Here is a 27,334-nt window from a genome sequence, read left to right as displayed (position 1 = left end):
GGCGCGCGCGGGGCGGCGGGGCTGGACGGCTCCGCAGCCCTCCGCGTCGCCGGGTTCCCGCTGCGGCACCGCCGTCGGCGGTCCGTGCCGTGCTCAGGTGCCCGACTGAGCGGAGAGCAGATTCCTGGACTGCCGGGAGCTCCTCGGTGGCAAACAGGAAACTACATGAGCCTGGCAAATCATCGAATGCACAATGGCCCCAGACCGTGCCTGTGAGGTCACAGTCTGGCTCCAGCACGTATGTAGTGCAGCCTCTTTGCTGTCTGGGTCACCAGCAGAATGATTTTCTTCAGATTCTACATGCTAATTTTTAAGAAGCATTTTATAACATCTTGAGTCACAAGATGTGATAATACAGCATTTGGTGTACATGTCAAATGTGGTTTCTCAAATCCTGAAGATTCATATTGCTAGCTCTTTCTGTTCTCTAGCTATTGATTGACCTTCCCTTGAGGCCATAAGGCCATAGTTAAAGCACATTTACCACATATCCCTTATATTCTCAAGCACTTAATTATAATTCACCATACTGTATCTTTTATTTAATGCACAATATACCTAGTTACATATTACATTCTATGCCTTTCATGGAATCCAAGAGCCATATTTTCAACAATTCYCAATGATTCTTCATTAATTGAAATACTAATTCCATGTCCAAAAACTGGAATTTTTGTTTCCATTACATCTCAGCATCACATAAGGACCTCTTCTTAGAAGTTTGAATAAAAAAGCTTGGTTTTGTGCTTTTAGAGGGCGGTGACAAAACAGGCTGTGGTATCACTTTAAACAATCTAGCACTTGCTACTGTTCTCTATCTAAGGAAACTGATATCAAAGGATGCTTCAGAACAGAAAGTATCAACTATTCTGGTTTCATTAAGTTATTCTTGAGCTGTGCATTATTCAGATATTTATACATGATGACGCTCAAATATTTGCTTAATTCTAAGCACTTCTCTATGCACAAAGTTGCAAAAGCTTAACAAAAGCTGCTTTTAGACAGCTTTATGTCACTTTAGTTTACAACTGTAAGGAATTATGGAACCAGGATTACTAAATATATGGAATGATTATATAAAGTAGGAGTCTTTAGCCAGGAAAAGAGGAGTATTATGTCCAGCATAGATAAAGAGAATAGGGGATGATTTTTCACTGCTTCTTCTAATATCAGATGAAACCAGCTGGGGCAGCCTCAAAATAATAAAAGTTATTTTGTCATGTCATATAATTTCAGCCATAAGGCATTATTGAAAGCCAAGTTTTAAAAAATCAAAAGTGATTAGATATTTGAATGGAAGAAAAATATCACACAAGCCATTATTCGTTATTTTCCAGTGTGACTGCTGGTTGCTTCTTCTAAAAATTGTCTATCAGATCTGCGGAAGATAGAAGTACAAGAGGTAGGCTATGAAGACAATAAAAAAAAATAACCAAGGAAATTGAGGTCAGAACAAGAAAGGATAGGAGTATCAGCATTTGCCCTTTTTTGCATATGCTCTGAAGCTTGTAATATGTGTATAGGGCTGAACTGCAGTACTCTATTCAAATTATCTGTTTTTTTGTTTTTTCATTTTACTATGGAAGCCATTTGTACAACTTATAAAGAAAGAGATGTAGAGCTAGAGGGATTTTTGTTTTCTTCCCAAAGTGTTTCAATGATTATTAAAGCAGTAATACCATAATAATAATACCAGTATAATAATAATACCACCAATAATACTGTAACATTACTTTTAGTAACAAGTAATTCCTAAGTTAAACTGAAGAAGTTTAGACTGTATATAAAGATAAGCAGCCTCAGAAACACCTGCTTGTTTGTTCTTTTAATAAACAAATTAAAATACTGCATATAGGGAAAGAAGAGATGTATTTCAATAAGAGAGCAGTTATATGAGGACTACAGTAAAGATGCACAATGATTCCCTGCCACGTTGCACAAAATGCATTCTGTGCTAAGTAACGCTACCAAAGGAGAGAGGTTAGGCTTAGATGGCCTCTTCTTTCTCCCCCAGTTTATTAAACTACTTGTGATTAGTATGTGAACATTTCAGAATCATCTGCATTTTTTGTCATTTCGCTTAGCAATGAAATAATGTGTTGCGTGCAAAATGAGAAATCTTCTCTACAATAATCTATTTCACTGAAAACCTTTTGGTACTGCTAGCACTAGTGCAATTTCACCAGTAGGAGCACTAGTGAAGATAAGATGTTGACAGTGACTGTCATTTTTTATCATCACTTTATGTCACTACACAGGTTTAACTTAATGTTGTGCATCCATAAGAAAAGATAGATCAGGTTGCTCAGTCAAGTGTTGAGTATTTCCAAGAATGGAGATTCCACAACCTCATTTGGTCACCCTCATTGTGATTTTTTTCTCCCCAATATCTAATTGGAATTTCCTTTGCTGCAATTGCTGTCTGCTGCCCTTTATCCTTTTGCTAAGCAGCTCTGAGAAAAGCCTATCTCTGTCTCTCTATAACCTCCCGTTAGGAAATTGAAGACAGCCAAAAGATCTCTTCCTTTGCCTTCCCTTTTAAGAGGGAACAAACCCAGCTCTTTCAACCTTCTTCTTAGCCTCATGCATCTTGTTCAAGTCCTGAACTATTTTGGTGGCCCTCAACTGGACTTGCTTGAGTATGTCAATATAATATACTGTGGAAGCTCAAAACTACTGATTTCATTCTGTGTTTAATACTACTGCTCTGAAGTCACCTGTTATAAATAGAAAATAATAAGTATGGTTACTAAAAATGAACACGATACCTTATTATTATGGTATGTCATTGCTGAAGAACACAGTTAACATAAGCTCCAGTAAATATCAGCTAATTCCTGAATTGAAATACAAGATTTTATGTCCATTGTTTTTGAATATATTTTTTTTTCACATGAAAAGGGAGTCTTCATAGCTGCTGACTTGGAAAAACTTCTGTCAGCAGCTGCCAGATTATCAAAATCTGTAACAACACAAAATAAATTTGAAATTCTTAGCAGGTGAAACATAGACCAAGCATGTGCTGGGAGCATAAAATGTCTCCCATATAGTAAAATATAAATTAAAGGAATGAATTTTTTATTCCTGGGAAACTTTGATGTCAAGATGATTGAATTAAGAACATTATAATACTGTATAGGTTCTCTCTGCAGATGTACTAGGTCCTGCAAGGATACAGCAATTGCAAAGGTACTAGCTCTTTCATGACTGCTTTGTCTTCTTTCAGATGTCTCTCCAGTTGTGGCAGGCCTCATTGGTGCTACTGTCCTTGTGGTGTCTGTCTCGGTAACAGTTTTTGTGTGGACATGCTGTCATCAGCAAGCAGAAAAAAAGCACAAAACTCCACCGTACAAATTTATTCACATGTTGAAAGGCATCAGTATCTATCCAGAGACCTTGAGTAACAAGAAGAAAGTTAACCGAATCCGGAAAGACAAGAGTGGCACTCCTAAGGAGACTGGAAGGGGAAACCTTTCAGTGGATGCTGCTGAATCTGGTTTAATAGGCTCAGATAAGGCCCCTGATGGGCCCAATGCAGCCCCCCATGTTGATCAGCTCCCAATAAAAGTAGATTACGGAGATGAACTAAGTCCAGATCAAAGCCTCACTCCAGGAGAGAGTAAAACCTCCTCCCCATCTTCTCCAGGGGATGATGTCATGTTGGGTGAACTGACTTTCTCAGTGGACTACAACTTCCCTAAAAAAGCACTGGTAGTTACCATTCAGGAGGTCCATGGGCTGCCAGTTATGGATGAACACACTCAGAGCTCTGACCCTTACATCAAGATGACAATTCTTCCAGATAAAAGGCATCGAGTGAAGACTCGAGTACTTCGCAAGACTCTAGACCCAGTCTTTGATGAAACCTTCACCTTCTATGGGATCCCCTACAGCCAGCTCCAGGATTTGGTGCTTCACTTCCTGGTGTTGAGCTTTGATCGTTTTTCTAGAGATGATGTTATTGGAGAAGTCATGGTGCCCCTTGCAGGGGTAGATCCGAGCACTGGGAAGGTTCAGCTGACCAGAGAGATCCTTAAGAGGAACATACAAGTAAGTAACCTCACACAGTGTAACATAAGACTACATGCATTATATTTGATCCCAGTTATTTTGATCCAGGAGCCTCAGTGTCTAATAAGCAGGAATACAGTAAACCCTTAGTCCTATCACTTACTTTTTCCCCAGATACATATTAATAGTACATATGGTTGTACTCTTAGGCAGTTCTCTGCATTGTAGTTACAGAGATTTGACACATACAGTCATTGTGGAGACATACAAATAATGGATTTTGCAACTGATGAGGCCAAGAAAAAAGGCAAAATCCTCATCTCCCAGTAAAAGAGCTGATGCAATGAAGGGACATTCATCAGTGTCCAGCATTCTTTCACATCATATATTTGTGGAGGAGAGCTGGAGATAAGGGTGCTCTGAATCACTTTTATACAGATTCACAGTAATACACATTCTGCTTTGCAAAGACAAATGTCACTTAAGAGAGGGAATCAGACTATTTTGGACACCTACATTTGTAAGTATCTACCTCTGAATTTGTTACTGTAAGTCAATGGAGAGAAGTTGAAATAGTCAGTGGAGTCTGACATACGATTCTTTTTGTCCTGGAGTAGACAAAGGTAAAACAGCCTAGGTGAATCCCACCCTAAATGACTCACTCTCTTTCCACTGAGGATAAAGTGTGTCTAAGGTGGTTATGACAAATGTGGACATCTAAATTTAGGTGAAATTAATTCTATTGTTGATATCTGGTGCTGTAATTAGAAAGATGAGATGTCTATATTAAAAAAAAAAAAAGCTTATATTGGAGAAGGTGACTTCTATCCTCAGAAAATACACTTTGCTCAAGTATGAGGCTAAGATGGTACTTCCAATTTTAAATTTCTTGATTGTTTTATTTTTGCTACCTGTCCTCCAGGTTCATTAGGAAATGGCATTTGGCCTCACTTACTGCTCTAACCTGTTGCAAATTGTTGCTGGGCTGTATAAAATATTTTGATATGCCCTAGTGTGGCTGTGCTCTATTTGAAAAGCTTTTTTCTACTGTATGCAGCATTTAACTTATTTTAAAATTAATTCTAAAATTATTTAAAGGCTAACTAATGTAAACTACAATGCAGCGTTTTCTGCCACTGCTAGATTTTGTCATTGCTTCTGACATTCAATTCCCTACTATTACAGTGTTATCACATAATCACTTTACCTTCTCCTTGTTCAGATTGGACAGGCTCTCTATTATTGTCCTCCTCCTGTTCACGCTTGTTCCTTTTCCTCACAAAATGTCCTCTGGGACAGCGTTAATGTCTTATGACAGGAATGAGTTGCTATAATATATACTGGATTCGGTGAACAGTTAATGAGAGAATAAAGCTAATATAAATGGCATTTTGCAGGAAAATAAATGGTACCAGCCCACAGCATCCCATCCTGGTATTCATTCAAAGCCCGTAGACTGTGTAATTGCTGACAAATCTTTGGTTTACTTTCCCCATATTAAATTATTGCTGAAGAAGCCTGTCCTTTCCTTTAGAAAGAAACCACTAGAGAGACCGTGCTTCTTTCATTGAAAAAAAATAAACTCTAAAACAAACAGAAAGAATCCCAACAAAACCAGAGTTCTGGTGCACTTTGCTTTCCCTAGACTCTCAGAATGTTTTTATATTACGAAAAATCAGGTGACTGGTTAAAGTTCTTCTAATGGTATTCTTTTTAACTAACTTTTAAAGTAATTGATTACAAACAGGGGGAAAAGGTCACACTAAATAAAAATAGTTTTAATCAAGGATGCAAATTATGCAATATTTATGAGTAATCAAAAATAGCATTTACAGCCGTAGTCTTGAAAATCTGCATGATTTCACAACGTCAACACAGCTTCTACTGAAGATAGTTTTCAATGTAATAGGAAGTTTCAAAATCTGGAGCATGGGATTGCTCTTAAAATGCAGATTCAAGTCAGTAAATGTGTAGATCCTAACAGACATTCCTCATACTAAAAGAGAATTTAATGCAAATTACTTTGAAGTAACTGTATGAAATTACGTCAGACAAAAAGAACCCCAGAACATCACCAAGGTTAGAAACATGGCTTTCCCCTCAAAAGATAAAAAGATAAACATCTTTTATATAAAGCTTAGCATCCTACTTTCCTTCTTCATGCACATAACAAAGTCTTTGAGAAGGACCAGATCAAACAGCCACACTAAACCGCTTGTGTCCCAGTGGCCTGTAATTACATGCTAGACAGTGTGGTGTAGTTTATTCCATTAAGTAGCTGGCAACAATAGAAGGCTATTAAATATTACTCCCTTCTTAAAATGGCAAAAAAGATGTACTCATCACTGAGTCAGAAAAAGCAGCAAAAGCAGTTTGTTGTTTTCAAACCTTGGTTTCATATCATATTCTTCGTGCGCAGGTAAGTCTCTTATCAAAAGTAATCAGGTAGTACAGAGCCACAGAACATAGAGTAATTTAAATTTGAAGAGACCTCTGGAGGTCATCTGGTTCACAAGCCTTTGCTCAAAGCAGGGCCAATTTCATAGTTAGGTCCATCGAATAACATACATTTAAACAGGAAGAGGAATTGGAGAGATCTCATCTTTGTCACTTATATGTATGGTCTTAGGGTCTTAGTCCATTGTACTCTGGTGTACCGAAGGAGTCAAAGTTCTAAACATTTCCTCCAGGGCCAAGAACTTGTGAATACATTGTCTTCAAATTAAATACATTGGAACTATTCAAACAGAAAAAGAATCACAAATATAATGAACATTTCCCATGTTTAGGTTTACACTGATAATTATTACCAACTAATCTGAATAATAGTACTTAGAAGAACTGAGTCATCACTTGGGTGATCACTAGAGCATACAGCTGGCTCTTTACTGCAGGTCATGGTTATTGTTGTGATTTGCCTGTTTGATGTGAGGAAAACTCCTTGTTTTGGGACCACTAACATATTCTTCCATTCGTATTGCGGGGTTAAAGGTACCAGATTCTACTGGGGACAGAGTGGGGGGCAAGGTGCTAACAGTCAGAACTGTATTGTACAGATATCTGAATCATCACTGTAGTTCCGCTATCAATCCTATTTTGCTGACATTCCACAATTTCACACCCATTGCTAATATTGTTTTCCTTGATAGTAGACGAATGAAATCTTAATTAGCGCTATCTCAATGAAAGTCAATGAATGCTGGCTGGAAACCAAAACTATTCGTGATCTTAATAATGCTACTTTTTGAAAAGACGTAGAGCAAGTTAATGGAGTAGATCCATTTTATCTTCTAACTGTTGCTGGCTAGATTAATGATGAAATTTTTGAAGCATGCCAAAAGAATTTGAGGTGCTCAGCAGTCTAGGCTTCACCAAAGTCAACAAAACTTAGGCTCCTAAAAACCACAGATGTCTTTTGAAGTCTGGTGCCAAAGACAGCCAGAGCCATTCTTCTGTCAGAACATGCTTTCCACAGTTGCCCCTAAGAAAACACAGAATTCGAGGGAAAAGACTGTAGCAGTGCTCACTGTGCTCAACAGGCATATGGTGTAGAGGACAGGATGATTTGCTTAATGCCACTCCGTTCTTCTCCTATTACTCCATGCGCGCAAGGCACTTACCCTGTTTTCTTGTATTTGAAATGGCCTCCACCTAATTCTCTAGCTTCCTAGGCATAAAGCAAAGGAAAACTCTGATGACGTCTGACATTTGCTCATACTTGTAAGACCAGTTGTCCTAATAAGTTGTTTCTGCTTCTTTTTCATAGAAGTGCATTAGCAGAGGAGAGCTGCAAGTCTCACTGTCTTATCAGCCTGTGGCGCAGAGAATGACTGTTGTGGTGCTGAAAGCCAGACATTTGCCAAAGATGGATATCACTGGCCTCTCAGGTAGAAGCTATTTTCTCCGGTTCTAAATGCTGTTGCATGCTGCCTCACACAGTCACACGTGAATGAACACAGGGCAATTTACAGCTTGACTGAAGCACCAGACACATTATACAATTTAGAGGTGGTTAGCAAAATGTTACAATGCCGGTTGCAATACCAAAGAATATCTAAGCATAGCTAAAATGCAAATTGGGTGAAGAAGACAGGGAAAGAAATAATCCGCTTTATAAACAGACTGTGCTATCTATTAATTGTTGGATAGGAAGTGTGTTCCAGGGGAAAAATGATGTGCATTCTAATACATAACAGTATTTGAAAGAGAAATACCAGTCACTATAAGTTCACTTTCAGATCTTTTCACCTCTTATCTGAACATTTTTGTCGCGTACTTTCCGTTTGCCTCAAACTCTTTCTAAGGGTGATGAAAAAACAGACTACAAATCAACAGATAATGAGTGACACAAGCAAGACCAGCTCATTCCTACTATGCAATTGTATCTTTGTGGCATCATCTAGTTTGTTTCATGAAGATAGTGTTTTCCAAATTCCATGCATTTCCATGCTTCTTTAGGGGAAATCTGTGTGGAAGCTCAGTGCCTCTATGCTGTTACCAGTCATCATTGCCCGTGCCACCATTTTTTTTACTAGGAACTACACTTCCACTGCTTACTGCACATACCTCAAATCCTAGCCTTAGAATAGGGAGGGAGAAAAAAAATAGACTCAAAATAAACAGGTCTAAATTCATAGGACATTAGAAACGTTCCTTTCTTCTTCTTCTTCTTTTTTTTTCCTACCGAGAAGCTCCACTGGTCGAAGAGTAAGAACAACTGTTCCGGCTTTCCTATTGTGCGGCTACAGTGAATGCCCTAGCAATTAAAGAGTTTTCTGCAGAATTATGGGAAAATGTCTGGAATCACTTTGATTCAACATAGCCTGACTGACAGCAAATTGAGACATTTTTACAGTTTTATCTTGTGCACCGCAGAAAGAATGCAGACTACCCTTAATTCTCTATTGTGCATCTTAAACTTTGCACTGGTTTTCTCTGCCCCCCAACCTCCCCAAAAAATTTTTTTTGCTTTCCATATGTGGTCTTCAGTTACAGGACAAATATTTTTTAGCAACTGTTCTTCTACTTGCAGAATATTCCAAGGCTGAAATCACTTCTTTATGTGGTCTTTATATTATGTATAAGATCATTATTTCAGATGCATAGAGAAGTGAAAATTAGCCAGGGTCATCTAGGCAAGAGAAACCCAGCCTCAGAACTCTGCTTTATGAAAAGAAACACTGTGGTCCAAGTATCTTAATTTTAATCCTCAACAAGCATCCACAGAAAGAGTGTGCTGACTGAGAGAAAAAACTGAAGTGAGGCTGATGGACAAATGATTTTTTTTTTTTAATTTTCTTCCTTTTCAGTACCTTCTACTGTAATTGGTTTCTTCTTCAGTTAAGACTGTTTTGCCACTTTGTGGGACTAGTTTCTGAAATAGACTAAAAATATTTCTTGTTACGGATGACAGTGAAAATGGGAATGTTTTGGTGAGTCAGGCACTAATCTCACTAAAAAGCTACACATTTGGTGCTTCTAGGATTAATTACCGCAGTTTACATGTGACCATGTGACTATTGTTTTCCCCAATCCCTGTACAATGTTGAAACTGGTGAAGACCTTGAAGTGCTATATAGTTATTTGAAACCACCAGCTGGTCACTTTGCAGCGAGCCCCCATTGGGATAGCCGAAGTGAGTAGTTTAGACTTACACAATCAACTCTTAAGTGGCTGAAGTTCAGCAAGCCAAATCTTATCCAGTACTTCCAGGAGCATTACTGGGCTGTGTTATTGGTTTATTTCTCTCTCTCCACTGGCAGATCCCTACGTTAAGGTGAATGTTTATTATGGGAGAAAGCGTATAGCAAAGAAGAAGACTCACGTGAAGAAGTGCACTTTGAATCCCGTCTTCAATGAATCCTTCATTTATGATATTCCCGTTGATCTCCTTCCTGACATCAGCATTGAATTTCTAGTTATTGATTTTGACCGCACCACAAAAAATGAAGTGGTGGGACGTCTGATTTTGGGAGCACACAGCATCACTGCAGGTGGTGTGGAACACTGGCGAGAGGTGTGCGAGAATCCTAGAAAGCCAGTTGCCAAATGGCACAGCCTGAGCGAATACTAGCAGAGGCTGCGGCAGCAAAAACTGACTCATAGAACAGACTTAAACCTTGTTTTAGCTGTAGAACTAAACTTTCGTAACAAGCAGCTGATTGGTTCTCTAGTGATGTGATTTTTGCAGGGCACTAAAATTCTAAAGAGCATTAAATTAAAAAGTACCACAAATATATATATAACAGTGTAATCACACTATTGCATGCCTAATACAAACTCAAACTAATATAACTACCAGTATCAAGTTGCAGATTTTAATACAATTATCTGTCACTATGGAAGTTGTGTTTGTGCCGAACTGTCTTTGCTGGTATTCACCAAAATTGGCCTCTCTTTATTAGGCTTCTTCCAAAGTTTCTGAATTCTGCTGTTTAACCTCTAGTCTCTTGCAATAGTTTGCCTGCCCAATGATTCTTGCAGTTCTGTTCTTTGCTGGTTTGGGAGTACCAACTGTGTTTCCATACAAAGATGGTCTAGAATTCTGCACTAGTACAAAAGGAAATTAGAGGGGAAAAAGGCTCTTCCCATCAAAGAAAAAAATAATTTTGTAATCTCGTACTAAAATATTTCTATTTGTGATATACTTGTTATGGAGCTATAAAGTCACAATATAAAAGATTTGCATTTAAAATAAAACACCAACAAACTGACCACTTTGTTTTTCCCACATGAAAATTAGTACAGGCATATCTTACTATCAAAACTGAGGAAACTCCAGTCTCTGTTGCATTGTATGTAACCCTGTCTGTGCACAAAGCACCCAAGAAAAAAAATGACTGTATGTCACTCATTGTTAAGGAAACTCTTCCTAGTTCTTTTAAACGTTAAATTTGAAATTCTACATGACTGGTAAATTATGATGGCATAACATAGCTGACATACAAACGTATCTTGGGGAGAGAGGTTTTAAGTGAAAAGGTTAAACGTGCCTTTCTTCATTCATTCTTGAGTCAGTTTATATTATACATGATCCTGTAGTTGTGCAAGAGCCAGCTCTCATAAAGAGTAAATACAGGCCAAAGTTTGTTCCAGCAAAATGCGTCAAACTCTTTAAGAGGTTAATTTTTAGAAATTCAAAGCAGCTTGAGCTAACTCTTAAATAGTGGATATAACTTTTGAGAATTAGAATGTGCTTACTATCACCTTTGAAATGTAAAAACATTACTTGATAAATGTGACCTGTAGTACTTCAGGCTATTAACCCTGAACAGTCACTAGTTTTGAACAGAAGTTCATAGAGTGAAGTTCTGCAAACACAGGTGAAGTTGGGAAGTAGTTGCATTAGATCTCGCTGTTAAAACACCGGCCTAAGTACATTTTTGTACAAGACAGTAGTATCTTGGCAAGTAATTTCATTTGGCTTCTTATTACATTTAAACCAGAAAAGCTATAAGGATGATACATGGCAGCAAATAATTAATTGTAAACATTTCTGGCAAGCTGAACATAAATTGTTATTGCAAGCTGTAGAAATTCAAATTATTTTTGAACACTACAATGGAAATATAAAGCAAAACTGAGTTTGCAAAGAGGCACACAGAATACTGCAAGTTTTAAGTATACAGTGAGTTGCTTGCAGACAGGCGGGCAATCCTGTGTCCTGTAGAATGTAAATAATGTATTATAATTAAAAATTTTTAAGACCATTTAAGACCATTACAGGACATGACTACTGAATTTTAGAGCTCTGTTGGAAAAAATGATCCTTTCCACCTTCTTACTAATGAAAGTTGAATAATTGAGCAAGTCTTACTCAGTTTTCTTTCCAACACAATGTAAAGCAGCTGCTGCTGGGAGGGCTCTTTATGCAAACAGCACTTAGTAACATTTTGCATCTCTTCCTAAGAAATTATTTTTGGAAAGTTGAATTTTCTCACTTCTAGCTAGTTATTCATTGGAACTTCAAGGCAGAGTGTCTTTTCAGCAACAGAAGTTGCATTGAAGTTGAAGCCCTATTTCTCAGCCTTCAAGTGCAAACTGAAGCACGGACTTCCACTTGTGCTTCACTGATCCAAACTATGAGGACTTCTGCCTGAGGTTATGGTAGATTTTATCTTTGTCTTAAAGCCATTCTAGCTCACACTCTATTAGTGGTTCTCAACCACAAACCAGAGAACAAATTTTTATTTGGAAATTGGAGTACATCTATTTCAATCCTGATTTTTGCACTAAGCAATCTTGTTGAAGTTTAGAAATTGTCACTATTTTTCCTCAGAACTATGTTTTCCAACACCACTCCGAACATTTGAATAGAACATATTAACAAAAAAGTTCCCTTTTTCCTTCAGTGTGAAAAGTATGCTTAAGCCTAGATGGTCTCCTTAAGATTCCTTTAGTTTAAAAGGAAAGATGAACTTCTTGTCAAGGAAACATGCTCAGGGTAAATAGACTTAGGCTATTGGGCAGACATGAGTAGCTCCACCACTCTTCTGGAATAATGGGAAATTGAAGACGTGCATTTTTTTTAATGTAAAATAGACAGTAAATGACAGCAGACTCACTGTACAATCTCCCAGATGTGGTTATTCTTTACCTTGTGTCTTCTATTGTAAAATTAACTTGGACAGTTACAACGTTGTGTGAAAAAAGAAAAAAAATGCAAAAAAACTAACTCAAAATGTGTGAAACTGCATAATGCTGTATGCTAATCTACACTATGTAATGCTATCTTGTATGTTGAATTTGTTAACGCACACTGAGCGTGCAAATAAAAATTAAATCACTTTAAATAGCTGCTGCCGCACCCTGCTTGGCTTTAGGCAATACAGAATATGTAACTATACTGAATGCTTTTAAGGATTTGTTTCTAAAAAATGTTGATTTCTGCTATGACTTCATTCACAGAAAAGCCACACACATCTCAAAGAAATAAAGGGGTGTAACAAAATCCAGGCAATTAAAGTATAATATTACTACTTAACTTTTATCAAATTTAAAAACTCTCTATAATCTACAGAGCCTAGTACGCAAATATAAATTGGCATGAGTGGATATTTACTGGCTGGCTACAGTTGAATGTAAGCGAAACAAAGATGACATTAGGCTGGAAGGAAAAGAAGCCATGTGAAGAATTTGCAATTGCAGGATTTCTCTAACTGAAGGGATTCACTCACTCACTCTATTGTATTTGTAATGTAGAGACGTTCCTGGATTCCTACTCAAGAATGAGTTTTTACATAATATCGTCAAGAACATTTTTGACCATCTCACTCTATACAAGATACAACAGTCTCCTAAAGTACAGTGATCTGGATTCTGTAGCATGTTATTCTGTAATTCCCAGGCAGTCCTACAGAGAACAATATTGCTAGGCAAAAAGCCATCGGTCTTCAGAAAATGCCAAATAGTACAGAACAACGTACTGTGTTTCCCCAGCAACACAGACTCCAGCAAGCACTTCAATGCTGCACGTCACTCTCTTTGATAGATTCCCGTATGACAAAAGACTAAGATTCAAAGGTATTTTAGGTGCCGAAATACCACTGCATGTGAACTTCAGGTCTCACCCTAAAGGAACTTGACAGTTTCAGCCCAAGCTATAAAAAAAAAAAAAATCATTGAGGGTTCCCAATAAAAGAATGCGATCAGTGCCACGGCTCTTCATACACAATTTTCCCGCAGGAGGGAATGGGTCATTTACAAAGGAAAGGCAGCCAACTTAAGAGCTATGGACATCACAAACTTTCCTGTCTTCCATTCCAAAAGTAAAGTGCATTTATTTAGAGTACCTTTGCATGTCTTTTCTGATAAAAATACATCATAGTATTTACATATTAAAAAAAAAAAGTCTGTGTTCAGCTTTACTCTGGGATGAAGATGGAAAAAAAAAAATCAAGCTCTGCAACAGATGTCAATCACATCACCAAATTCACTGATGACATTCTCAGATAGTTTAGGAATAAGTAGAGTTTGGTAATACCAGGGGGGGTGGGGGGAGTTAGACAAATGCTCAGAATGCTTTTTCAGCTTGACATGATTCCTGCCCTGGTGAGTGCTTTTTAAAAATTCAATTCCATCACACTGTTTACCACTGGCAGTCAGATGAGGCACTTTACACACACAAAATATCAGACGCCACTAAAATCACAGTAGGATGCACTAATCCTTGTTACTTATATATGCATTTAAATTCAGCGTTCACTGACTCAGAGAACAAGGCCCTTTATGTGTTTAACAACTATGTTTACCATTAGTTATGTTGCTCTCTGCACTGCAGCTGATTGTAGCATTTAACTACTGTCAGTTATTTATCATTGCAGTAACTGCAGAATGCACAGCGGTTGGCTAAAAGGACTCAGCCAAAGTCCATAGTCACTGATTATTTTCTACTCACCGTAGGTAAGATGTGAAAAAAAAATCTCTCTTCATCTTTCTCTATGCTAACAGTATTAGCGTATCTAATATTGCGTGCCCTTAAACTGTATTTCAGCTTCCTGTATCATTCAGCTAAAGAAGAAACGCACAAAAAAGTGCATATTGAAAAGAAGAAAGGCAAATCAAATGGGTTTGACAACCCATGAATAGAGAAACGGTTTTAAGAAAAGCACAAAAATTCAGCTCTCTCTTCCCACCTTCTTTGGGTCTGGATACCGATTCCATTTAAATCAACAGGATTTTTGACATCATCTTCAGTGGCACAATTAGGCCCTTCCACCTCTGACAGCTTCTAGTCCATCTAGTTCAACATACCAGAGAGACTCTTGTTACCGTGGTAATGTGATTTACTTCTTAATCACAGACTTACTGGGTCAGGGCTCTTTTGGTATTTTCCTTGAAAAAGCAGAATTAGCAACAGTTCCATCTCCTTTCTGAACCCTGAATGCATTAAGACTGCCTTAAAGGGGAGAATCGGCTGGCAGAATTGTACCTGTGAAGGATCCCACATTTTAGAAGTCTCTTATTTGACACCTGTGGATCTCGGAAATCATTCAAAAAACCACTCTACTGTTTCGAGACAAATAAAAAGGTCCCAATGGTAACACTGTTATTGCTGCCAATATTTAAAAAAATCTGTAACTAAAAACTATTTTAACTGGTCTCTTAGAACTTACAATACCATGAAAGTACAGTGCCTGCACACAGTCAGTCTATAATAGAACAAATGTTTAGATGTTTTCCCCAAGTGTTTTGTTTGAACTACTATTTTTTCTTCTGTCCTGCAGTAGGTATGTGATTCTTGAGAAGGTACTTTCTCTGCAAGACCAAACACATTAGGAAAGGAAAAAAATAGCAATAAATARGTAGGAGAATGTAAAGGAAGGCCAGAAAGGGAAAGGCCAGGGAAAAAAAGGGGGGAGGGAGGAGAGGGCAGCAGGAAGGTAGGCATTCCTGAAGTCCGATTTGGCTTAGTTTTCAGCAAATTTAGAATTTGTTTCCTTTGTTATAGTTTCTTCATTCTTAAAACCGAGCGATTTCCTTATTGTATGCAAGTAGGAGCATTCCAGGCAAAAATACTCCTTAGTCGTATCTCAATCACTTCCGTAATCTCTCTCCTCTGAGTTTATTCACGCTCAAATACGAGTGTTACCGTTAAAACACACATTCTCGGGATACCACGGCTACAGTTTGTGGAATAGTTTAATACACTGGATAGATTCCAGATACTTATATTGCTGTGCTCATTAATGTAAATTAATAATTGACCATGCATTTTACCAGTAACAACAGCAGATTGTACTGTATTACAATGAAAAAAAAAGTTCAAAAATCATAGCAACTAGCAATATTGAAAGAACTACCATACAAAAACCAAAACCCCTTTACTTCTAGTGTATTGCACAGTAGTTCCTCCTTTCTTTCCAGTACAGAAGGGCTCATATATTGTTTTAGACTCTACATCAACGGAAAAACATTGTATCACGTACATCAGTACATTAACCATCTAGCCCTGAGACAAAGTCATCTCAGTGGACTCCACAGTCACCCATAGACAACTCATTATCACTAATGAAAAGCAGTCAGCTGTAGGAAAAACTAAAAAAGTGGAGCCTCAACAACTGTGGGACATACTCCTTCACCATTGCTCTTCCTCACACTTCTGAAATGGAAGACGTCGGGAGATAAGCAAGTGCTATGCATACATGTGTGGTCTTAGAAATGTAAGGTATGTTCTGCACTGCAAAGTACTCAAGACATATTAATTTCAGTGAGGACAGAGGAAGGTCTGGAGAGATTCACCCAGAAAATAATGAGAACCACAGACAAGATTATTTGGGGAACATCCAATCAACATAACCTTGACTTTTTAAAACAACAAGTGCAACTCATTGCAGGGAGTTCACCATCTTAATTTTTGGTCTCTAGCAGAGTATTAATATCAATACATAAAAATTCAGATTTTAGGTTGCATTCAGAAAACTGAAGTGTAAAAGCTTGTCTGATTCTTTCCTGCTGATGAAAGCTAAGGCTTACAGTAGGAGTCTAGCAAAGCATGATTTAGCCTAAGCATCTCACAATATTTAAACCATCAGAAGAATAAATTACAAGACAGCATTCTTTGTGTTAAGATTTTCTTAGTTTTTTTTTTTTTAATACGTACATCATACCTTAAAATATACATTCAGGTCTCTGAAAGGAACACTGGAAGTGTAGACAGGAGAAGAATTTGTGTGTTACCACTGCAGTACAGTACAAAGACTGCGCTGATGCTTTCARACATACCACATTCAAACAAATGCAAAGGAAGTATTTAAAAACATGCAAGTGCAAGGTCTGGAACAAGCAACTTACTTTCTTGATTGTTAAAAAAAATATATGTTTTCTTCTTACAGTAACACAGCTGTAACAGGTCTGATGAAAAGAATCATGGGAAAAAATGTAAAAGTAGTAAACAGAAAAGATGCTCTCATGCAAGAGCTGCACAGCTAAGGCAGAAACATCTATCAGAAAGCCTGTATAGAATAGCATCTAACAATACTGGATGCCATCAGATTGACTCAGGATCTTGGCCACCCCTAATCCATAGATATTTTTATTGTTATTACCAATATTCTCTGCAGAATATTAGTATTTTCAAGCAACTCCAATATCCTGATCACAAGAAAGAAAACTCCAGAGGAGAACTATTCTACTTGTTCTTATCCTAAGTTCAAGGGTTGCACCTTCTTCTTTGTAAGACAGAAAAACAAAAAAAAGCAAGGTAAAAACATTAAAGTAAACTCACCCAAGGGTTCTTTAGGATCTTCGGGCAGCAAGGCTTTACTGAGCTCATGCATGTTAGTGAGATTATGCTTATGCATATGCTTATCTTTAGGCCATGTAAGAAGATCTAAATTTTTTGCCGTTTCATAAATTCTGTCATCCTATGGCAAAGTTTCTCAACTCTACTGTTTTTTAAATATATATATATATATATATATATATATATATATTTTTTTTTTGGGGGGGGTGGATATTTCTATGGTTTCCTTCTTCATATGGCATTCAAGTTATGCCTAGGACTTAAAAGTTGTCTGACTCCTAGCAAAGATGTATTTGTTGGATATAAGCTTTTCATCCAAATTAATGTTGATTATTTCTTCCACTAGAGGCCATCTAGTGGTTTAGCTGTGCAAATTAAAGTCATGTGCTTTTTGTGCATCTTCTGTGAATTTACTGCATAGTCTCATTGGAATAAATGATCTCAGGCAACGCTGAGTGAAATGTTCCAGTTTCACTCACTTGCTGTGGCATAGCTGACTTGCACTGAAGAAAACAGATCAGGAGCACTTACCTCAAATATTTAAGCTGACTTGCAACTAGCTTTGTACAGGTGTTAAAGAGACTAGAGAAGGCAGGGAGTGGGAAGGAGGAGGAACCCAAGCATGTCTGCCTGGTTTCCACAACCCAAATAAATGACTTAATGATCCATTTTGTATGTAGTATTTTGTTTCATTCTTCCAGTTTTGAAATTGAAAGTATCACTGCATTTTTGCAGCAGAAACTCTGGCATCTCCATCCCCTCCACCCGGTTCTTACAGTTACATGTAACTAACCTCCATGTATCTTAAAATTTACCAATTTTGCATTTTGGTAAACAGCTTACTGTTATGTCAGCAAAAAAATGACCTATATTAACAGTAGGAAGTTGTTACAGTTTCACATTCCTGTAATTAAAGAAAGCAAACTAAATATGTATCAGGAATACAGTATACATAAAAGGTTTTTCTATATACCTGAAGGGAGCAGTAACCTGTAAAATTTGCTCTAAAATTCAAAAAGTCTGCTTAAAAAATTCAAAAGTGTACACACACACACACACACACACACACACACAGAGTCTATGGCAGAGTGATAGACTCTTCTGAAGTCAGACTTCTTTTTTAATGGTGACGGATAAGATTTTTGTGAGCAAATCTTGATAACGACCACCTTAAAAACCTTGGAGCCTGACCTCAGGGAGATGAAACATTGAAAACCTCTCTCTGTTCCCACACAAGATACCTTTAACACCTATTTGAACTTTTGGACACTATGAGACAACCAGCATGCAATGGCATTGAATCTTTATTCTATAAGGTTGTCTTTATTTAAAGTGTCAATTATAGTAAGCTTTCATACAAAAATACTCCTGTAGGTATTAAGATGAGACACAAGTGGCCACTGACAAACACACTGGAGAAAGAGTTATGGGATTGCAGTGCTAGTCATTCTTTCGTTGCACAGATTTACATCCTTTAAAAAGGGGGTCACCACCGGAAACAGTTCTTAACCTGTTTCTAAATATCCAGGGGCACAACCCTAAAAACTTCATAGTCATCCGCTTCTAACAAGATAATTAGATTTTTTCCCCTAATTCATCTGTAGATCCCACCATAATACCTTTATGCTTCTGATTTTTCAGTATGAACTCTTGGAAAGTAATTTGTTTAGGCCTACATTTGAAAGCCACATAGCTAAAAAAAATATCCAAAGGTAGCCTTGTATTTTCGACTAAATGGTATTTCCTGTAGTTATGAGAACGTGACAGGAAATTAACAATTCATGAACTACTACCCATCACTGAATATATTTTAATGTGCCGACTTTGGCCACCTTAAGAGATTATACTCTGCTAAATAGCTCTATTTGATTCATATACTGATGAATGTTGCTGATTGAGCAACTGGACAAAGCACTTGAGATGAACTGGCTCAATCCAGGGTAAACAACAGGAGCAACAGCAAGATAAATGACAGCACAGTACTAGGAGGAGGAAGTCATGGCCCAAAATTTTACACAGACTGTACTGAAGGACTAAGCAGGTGCATCAATAACGTTAAGATAGCCGGTGAATTGTATTGCAACACTTTGTCTCTCACTCATCATTCTTGAAGAAGCAAAGCTAACAGGGAATAATAAAGAATGTTCTCAGCTCTGGAAAATGATACAAACCAAAAGGGGTATGAACAAGGTGACACTTCTCACACCAGAACAAGTTACTGGTAAGTCCTAAGAGCATGTAGTCGAGTCAGTGTTGTACAATATATTCATATATGCTATCACAAGGTAGAGAGATAGTGTAGTGGTTATCATATCTGCTTTACATGCTGAAGGTCCTGGGTTCAAGCCCCAATAGAACCAGCACCAGGAAATCTTTGGGAAATTGGGCTAGATGGTCTGTAGAGGTCCCTTCCAACCTTACTGACTCTGTGAAATGAGGAAAAGATTTTTACCTGCCAACTCATCTACACGTAATAGAAAAAAAAATTACTCCAGCAGAATAGCTACAGTTTTAAACCAGATTTGGGACATTACTGCCACAACCACTACAATCTAAGTATTTCTCTGCAGGTTTAAAAAAAAATGCATACCTAAATTACTGCCATGAACAATGAGATGACTCCTGGAAGATGTAGTTACAACAGATTGTAGCTGGGGAAGTTGCCTCGAAATGTCTTTCAAATGTTTCAAATGCTAGAAGACACTTACGCTGTTTGCAGAAGGATAACCCAGAACACTCTGCACCTCTACTACCAGATCATCATTCAAAGAATCCTGCAAGGAGAGATCCCCTATAAATCAACAAGAGTGACTACAGGAGCCTTCCACTTGTCGTAAATCAAGAGTTACGGTACAAATCCATCTACAGTGTAAATACCTTGCAGTGGGGGGGAGGTGGTGGAGGGAAGAAGAAAGAAAATCACAAATTCCAACAGAGGTCCCACAACTGTTCCTCCTATTAGTATAAAATAATAAAATATAAACAATCGATTCACAGAAAAACTGAGACAGTGGCAAACACAATAGGATTACTCTTTCCAGTGCCCCAGTATCAAAGTATCTGGAGAAAGAACACTTAACTCATTCAACTGCTATTTTCCCTCTCGTATCAGAAACTATGAAGTCAATACTTTACGCAAAGTATACGAATGTAAAGTCATACAGTTACAAAACATCTCGGTCATATTTAAATGATTTAGCACCATATTTGCATCATTTTTTTAAGCTCTGCACTGCTTAAATTTAATATAAATTATCAACTCATTTTCGGAGCATCCAGCCAGCAAGACAAGCATTTTCCAGAATAAACTGCAAACACACCATTAAGTGTCCTCCTTTGGCGCTCTATCCATCACGCTAGGCACCAAGAATTAAAACATCAAATGCAAGTAGTTGTATTAAAATTTCTATATTGTGTCAAATAAAACAGTAATTCTGCATACAAATAATTCTGCATACAAATTTATATATGACAAAAATAAAACTCTTCTTGAATAACACTGTAAAAAAAGTGCTTGCTGCTGTTCTGATTTAAAAATTCTGTAAGCAACAGACTCACAAAGGGCATCAGTAAACACTTAACTGCATTGAAGAAATAATGTAAGGCAGAGATACCAGTTATTTAAAGGTGAAAATAAATATTAGTCCCATACAGCTTTCGGTTCTGCTGGCAGGTTATCTTTTCTTATTATCTGAAAATTTCAAATGCGGGAATTGACTAGTATAATATGTTAAAATAATGTCTCAAGGAAAAGCATGAGGAAAACTTGCCATCATAATCAGGCCTCTATTTAACATTTCCAGAAAGCTGATTTAGAATAACAAGCCACTGCTTTTAAAGCAGCATATTAGTTGCTGTCCCCTCTTTCAGCTCAAAATTTCTGTCAGAAAGTTTTCCTAAGATTTTCATCAAAGAGTTATAGACAGCGTTTAATCCAACAATGAATGACTAGTAGGGCTTTAAGTTCTAAACTGGTAACTATGGAGCAGATGTACACACCTGCTCACACAGTTACTTTCAAAAGAGGTCTTATATTCTATACATTCCAAATTATACTTAATCTCTTTTTCAATTGGAGTTTGTAAAATTTTTGCTAATGCAGCGTAACACTGGAGCTTTGGAAGTGAGAAACAGAAAGCAATATAAATGTTCAGTACAGGTACAAACATAACATAAAGAATATTCCCCCCCCCCTCCAATTTTCTTGTTATCACACAGAAAATATTCTTAGAAGCACCAGGCTTAGGATCTCCAGTGGCCTCCTAAATACTATAGAGTTTAGCAAGAAAGCCTAACGGTTTATACATCTGCTATCCTTGCTTATTCTACTCCATCATTTCACACATGAACTTAAGTAGCTTCATTCTGAACTTCGACTGTACTATCATATGCAGCACGGTAAGACTGACATTACAGATTTTATTTCTGATCAACGAGATCAGCATAATCACCAACATGGATGATCAAAGAATAACACAAGCTATACTACGTTTAGAGTCAGTTAAGCTCTTTTGCTCTTAAACTGAAAGATTCCAGGCACTTAATTCTGGTTGTTTTAACCACGTGAGCTGCCTGACCGTGATTCACTGTACTCCTAAAAAACAAAATCAAAAAGAACACCTTCCTGTTAGGTGATCTTTTTGCATTTGGACATCAGCTCTGGATTTAAATTCTAGAGCTGATGTATCATCTCAAAGCAGAAAAGATCGGCTATGCATGGAGAATCTGTCTTTAAAACACTTTCTTAACCAAACGATTGTTTACTGAGCATAAAAAAAAATCTCCACATGCGCTGACTGAACTGTATACATACGTAAGGTCAGAGACGTGAACATCTATCAGGACAGTCACTGTGGCCAGCCACTTGTTTTTCTCTGCTGTATCATTAGTTCTACTCTTACGACTGCGCTGGAAGAATCTTACCAGAATTAGTATTAACTCTGGGGCAAAATATCTGCAATGCTCAGTTTCAGTCATCTTCTTTACAAAGCAGTTATCAAAGTAATTTGAAATTACTATATTAGAGATTTCTACCTAACAACGATACTGGCTCCTTTAAGAAAATAATGTAAAATTTAATGTAAACAAATAAGCCATTACAACATTACAACTACGATTTTAACAAGCAAGTCAGAAAATTCAAAGCTGTAGTTTCTAGTGCATCTACAGTGTCAAATTATCACAGGTGTTATGGTAACACAATAAATGCTACATACAGTAGGAAAACACTATGTATTTATGCACTGTTGCCAAACTATAGCTGCCATAGGAACCATAACTTGTTTTTCTGACTTGTTTAGAAGCCCAATTACAACATTGCATTAATGTTGATAATTTTAGATGAACTTGTATATTCCACATTACTTGTGCATTAAACTTGTGTATTCCACATTACTTACTATTTGTTGGAAAAATTCTATTCAATGAGAACACAAGAATTCTACACTGACATCTACACATAACCTAGACTTTTAGTCATGACGTGCATTTTGTAGACTATTTTTCACCATGACCTCAGCAAGCATCTCTCGTGATGTATGTTACTGTTCCAAAAAGCAGCAAAATTTTGTTGTGCAAACAACTAGGAAAAAAACATGAATTAAGTTATGCTGGCAAGGAGTTCAACAGTTTTTTAAAACAATTCAACTTCCAGTACGCAGTGACCAAAGACAAACACTCAAAAGTGCAGGGACACAAATCTATCAGCATTTGTAACCAACAACATGCGAGTAACATTTGTTGGATCCAGTCAAAAATACAAATAAAAGCAAAATCACTGCTATGTCATGAGTAAAAAAATCCAAATTAGGGGAATATAATTTTAAACATAAGTAATTGGTAGATATTATACCCTCTCTGATAAAAGTCCCATCAGATTTAAAACATCCTGCCAAAATGTTGTCCCTAAGCCGCTTTGGTTACAAATGGCTGTTCACAGATTTTGTTTCATTTTGCAGAAGAATTCAAGTGACTGAATCCTTCTTCCTTCTAAATGGTGACTTTAGTCTTTTCCACACGCTGCTTTTAGGTTTGGATTTTTTTTCCATTGCCATTACTGCTTCTTTTTCTTTCCTACGGATTTCTCGCACAAGAGCATGAAATACATCATCAATATAGTAACGGTATGCAGCTGAAGTTTCAAAAAAAGGGCAGTTGAATTCTCGTGCTAAAGCAGCGCCTTCTTCTTTGGAGACCTTAAAAAAGAAGTTCGTATTTGTCAACAAAGCCAAAACCCCTGAAGTTAATTTCTTTACCTTTTCTTGTCCTGCTTACTCCACAAATGTGCATGCAACCTCCTAGTTCCAGAACAGCTTGCTTCCACTGATCCCTAAATCTTTCTCTACAAATCCATTTTTCTTTTTCTTTCACTCACCCCTTCACTAGAAATGCAATCATCTGTAAGAGATTCTCTGAACAGAGCAGCTCTGGTCATTTATGAAACAAAAACATCCCTTCAAAGAGTATTACTTCACTGGAGCTTTATTTAGAGGTTGCTTAATTTGTGCAGCACTCAGCCGTAACACAAGCAGTTGTCAGTCAGGTCAATTAAGGGTTTCCTTCTGCTGGTCAGCACCCAAAACTTTTGTCAATCGCTTCTTCCTAAAACTGAGCACTCTTTCCAAAGAAAGAATTTTATTTAAATCCTAAAAAAGTATCACTGACTACCCATTCTATATACTACACCTGTTACCAAGAGTGTTTACCATAACCACTGTAATTTTCCTGCTGCTACCCACACTGAAAATTCATCTAATTCCAAGTATACAAACACTATCTAGCTTAATCTCATTTTCCTTTCTGTCCCTTCTTATTTGAGTTCCTCATTATTATACCTTTATTCTTAGCACACTTGGACCTATTTCATTTGTACTACTATTTGCAAACGGCTTATAGGATACTAAATCTTTATTAGACACAGTGCCTTTCAGGAATTATGAAACCCCCCCCCCAACCCCCAACCTAATAGCAATGGAAACCTAAAGCATCAAGTTGAAGGCCTTACTTTTGCAATTACTATGTGTATTTGTTCATTCAACACGTTACAGATTCAACAAGTGCTTTTATTAAGTTAAACTTACTATGTAGTAAACACACAAAATTTAAGAAAGGGAACACAACCTCTTTTATTACTGTAATTTTTGCGCCATTTACCTGCCGCAGCTGTGTCAGATCAGATTTATTTCCCACTAGGACCACAGGAGTGTCATCAGTGCGCCGAACACGATAAATAAGCTGTTTGAACTCACGCACTTCATGGAAACTGCGTCGGTCTGTGATCGAGTAACAGATGATAAAACCCTCGCCAGCCCTCATGTACTGGTCTCTCATGGCTGTAAACTCTGCCTAAAAATAGACAATTATGTTTTAATTGCACAAATACAATGACTTCTAATTTGCTCACAACAGAAGAAAAAATGTATTCACAAAACAGCTGGATAGAAACTTTGTAAACAAGTTGGTTATCCATCTTCTTCTCCTGTTACATATGGGAGAAGATATTATAAACATTTGAGATTAATTCTCAGTTTCCTGTACTACAGATATCATGTAATCAGGTCATTCTTCAGGCAATATAGATTGTTGGTAGAGCATGAAAGACAAGATAGGCGAAGAAAGCAGGACGTGAAGAAAGGATGCCATCTGGGCTGCCTAGATAGACAGTATGATGCAGGTGCTATAAACAACATACATGCAAGAAATGAGAGAGCTCATAAAACTAATCTGGAAGAAAATAGTAGCATATTGTTACAAGATTTCTGTCTCTATGTACGACCACTACAAATTTCTAAAACCCTCCCAATTCACTTCTTAATAATCACATACCTGTCCTGCGGTGTCCAAAATATCCAGATTTGCTGGTTCATCATCAATGCGTATTCGTATTTTATAAGCGTCCTCTGTAAATTCATGACACATAGGAAAGAACAAAATTGTAATACAAACACAGTACTTCCTAGTCACAAATGTAGAAAAAGATCGTTACACAAAAAAATCTTAATCTGGTAATGTTACTACACTACATTAGCCTGTTCTTCATTTACAGCAGATTAAAATATAATTGTTCAAGCATGATTTAGTATCCCACCCAACTGCTTGCTAAAACCACTGCATGAGGCATTTCTGACAGGCTAGTGAAAATATCCTATAAATTCAATCTTGCACACCTTCGTGGAAAACACAAGGTAGGAACATTACGTTTTTTCTCAAAGTCAGAAAATACGCCCTGATTCAAGGACAGAATTATAGTGGTCACCGCCAACTGCCAATTTCTTAAAAGTAAGACAATTTTCTGTCCTTCTACACCAACACTCTCACACTGAGACAGTGTGCTTTTCCGCAAGAAGTTAGGTATTTTTTCTGCTTTTCCTTTGAAAGAGTGACTGTTGGTTAGATTTCTTTTGGAGATGCTGAAGAAACGGGTCACAGAAGATATGCAGCAATACAGCAAGCAGTTGAGCATTTTCATCCCTTCCAAGTCAGCTGGAAGTTTATCAAAAGCAGAGCACACTTTAGCCTGACAAATAGAAGGTATAGCAGAGAACTGATCTTCATTATGGAGACTTGATTTTTTGAATAAGCTACCAACAATTACGTATCAGTAGTATTTTGCCAACATGCAGGCAAACACAGGTAATATTCTGAATAAAAAAAAATAACAATATACAGATAGAGAAAATACTAAAGATTTAGAAGTCAGAATACGCCTCTCTGTCCTCACACAGTTTCAGAACTATTAACTCCTTACATTAGTAGTCTAAGGAATTTTGACTCCTCGCTTTATAACGAAATTTATGGCTTTCTTTAAATTAAGCACTTTCAAGCAATAGATTCCACAACAGTTTAATCTGCTGTGAGAAGGTGGCAACAGGAAAGAGAAAAGAGAGACTTTTCTCACCAATTGTGGGATCGTGATCCTCTGGAAATCGGTGACTGATAAACTGCATAGTCATGGCTGGAAACAAAAAATTGGAGACAAAAAAGTTACAGTCTTGGCAAGCATCCATCACCCCAACGTTCAGTTCACAACATATTTAAGCATGTTATTTGACTAACAGCTAAAACATAAAGCTGACAGAAGGAAAATATACTAAGCACAAGACTAGAAAGAAACTTAATAGGCAAAATAACACTCAGAAATGCTGAGAAGCATGCCCTCGTCCTCAACAAAGCAGTACAAACTTCAGAAACAAAGCTGGAAACGCGGAAGATGATGACACACCACGCTCCCGAGACACCCCTGGGGGACCGGAATAGAGCACAAACCAGAGCTCCTTCTCTAACGAACGCTTCTCTTCAGCGCTCCTGCCGTCGGCTACCTGTGGAGTCCCGCCGGCTGCTCAGCGCGGCTGAGGAGGAAGCGACGGCAGCACCGGGAGCGACAGACAGGGGCCTCAGGGCCGTTCCGCTGAGCCATGTGTAACAGCCGCCGCAGCTTAGAGTAGCTGCGCCAGCCGCGCCCCGCGGCCCCCCTCAGGCAGCGGATCGCCCCGTGGGGCTGCCCCGTCCCGTCTAGTCCCCCGCGCCGCCCTGCCTGGGGGGCGCCGCACGCACCGCTCTTGCCGACGCCGCCGGCGCCCAACATCACCAGCTTGTACTCGCGGGACTGCCCTGGAGCGCCGCCGCCGGGACGGGCTCCAGCGTCCATCTCCTCAGCGCCGAGGGAACCAGCCACCGCTCAGGAGAAGAAAAGACCGTGAGCGGCAGCCGCGGCTCGCTCGGCTCAGTTCCGTCCCGCCGCCGGCAGGCGCCACTCGCCACCCTCACCACAGCAGAGACGTCAGACTCCCTCCGTGCCGCATCCTCCTGGCCGCCCGCGCGGGCGGGAGCCGACGACCCGCCGCTGCTTCGGCCCCGCTCCAGGCGAGATAACGAAACCAAAATGGCGGCGGCTCCTGCTTCACGGCGAGCGAGGGCCCCGGCGCCCCGCCCCCCGCCCCGCCCACTCGGCAGGCGGTGCCGCGCACCGAGCACCGACCTCGAGCCAAAGCCTTTGGTACCCTACTGAARGCTTCCTTGGGCTCCGCGGGCAACTAACCTCTTAGAAACAGTAAGCCAAACAGCAGTCTATAAAAATCGTCC

General features: G+C 38.3%; 2 protein-coding genes across 6 annotated transcripts in view; one reads left to right on the top strand and one right to left on the bottom strand.

Moving 5' to 3' along the window:
* The window catches only part of SYT11 (synaptotagmin 11), a 13,897-nt gene extending 1,094 nt beyond the window's left edge, over window positions 1–12,803 (top strand). The window contains exons 2-4 of one of the 2 annotated variants that reach the window (XM_085313293.1): window positions 3,227–4,050; window positions 7,778–7,898; window positions 9,774–12,803. In XM_085313293.1, the coding sequence (XP_085169419.1) occupies window positions 3,227–4,050; window positions 7,778–7,898; window positions 9,774–10,084 (1,256 nt within the window). In that variant the 3' untranslated portion in view covers window positions 10,085–12,803. Of the gene's footprint in view, window positions 1–3,226; window positions 4,051–7,777; window positions 7,902–9,773 lie in introns of both variants that reach the window. The other variant, XM_085313291.1, reaches the window with a different exon arrangement.
* Window positions 12,804–20,646: 7,843 nt separating this feature from the next.
* Window positions 20,647–27,148, bottom strand: RIT1 (Ras like without CAAX 1). 4 transcript variants are annotated; one of them, XM_085313298.1, is made up of 5 exons: window positions 26,807–27,148; window positions 26,151–26,207; window positions 25,079–25,152; window positions 24,407–24,598; window positions 20,647–23,448 (listed from the first exon to the last, which is right to left on the bottom strand). In XM_085313298.1, the coding sequence occupies exons 1-5, from the start codon at window positions 26,898–26,900 to the stop codon at window positions 23,218–23,220; spliced, it is 648 nt and encodes a 215-aa protein (XP_085169424.1). In that variant the 5' UTR covers window positions 26,901–27,148; the 3' UTR covers window positions 20,647–23,217. The 4 variants fall into 4 exon arrangements, with proteins under 4 accessions (XP_085169424.1, XP_085169425.1, XP_085169426.1 ...); XM_085313299.1 differs by having other exon boundaries at window positions 27,020–27,148; XM_085313300.1 differs by lacking the exon at window positions 26,807–27,148 and adding an exon at window positions 26,475–26,798.
* Between the last annotated feature and the right edge of the window lie 186 nt (window positions 27,149–27,334).

This window comes from Rhea americana, unplaced genomic scaffold, assembly GCF_003343005.1.
Source record: "Rhea americana isolate MKP2758 unplaced genomic scaffold, rheAme1 scaffold_382, whole genome shotgun sequence".
In the NCBI taxonomy this organism is placed as follows: domain Eukaryota; kingdom Metazoa; phylum Chordata; class Aves; order Rheiformes; family Rheidae; genus Rhea; species Rhea americana.
Note: the sequence above shows the minus strand (reverse complement) of the source record. Positions and strands in the feature narration are given on the sequence as shown.

Excerpts from the sequence above, each read along its gene's own strand:
- RIT1 (XM_085313298.1), bottom strand. The coding sequence starts at position 26,900 with ATGGACGCTGGAGCCCGTCCCGGCGGCGGCGCTCCAGGGCAGTCCCGC. Across the intron at positions 26,208-26,806 it reads CGGCGGCGTCGGCAAGAGCG|CCATGACTATGCAGTTTATC; the intron begins GTGCGTGCGGCG and ends TTTTGTTTCCAG. Across the intron at positions 24,599-25,078 it reads TTTTGGACACCGCAGGACAG|GCAGAGTTTACAGCCATGAG; the intron begins GTATGTGATTAT and ends GTCTATTTTTAG.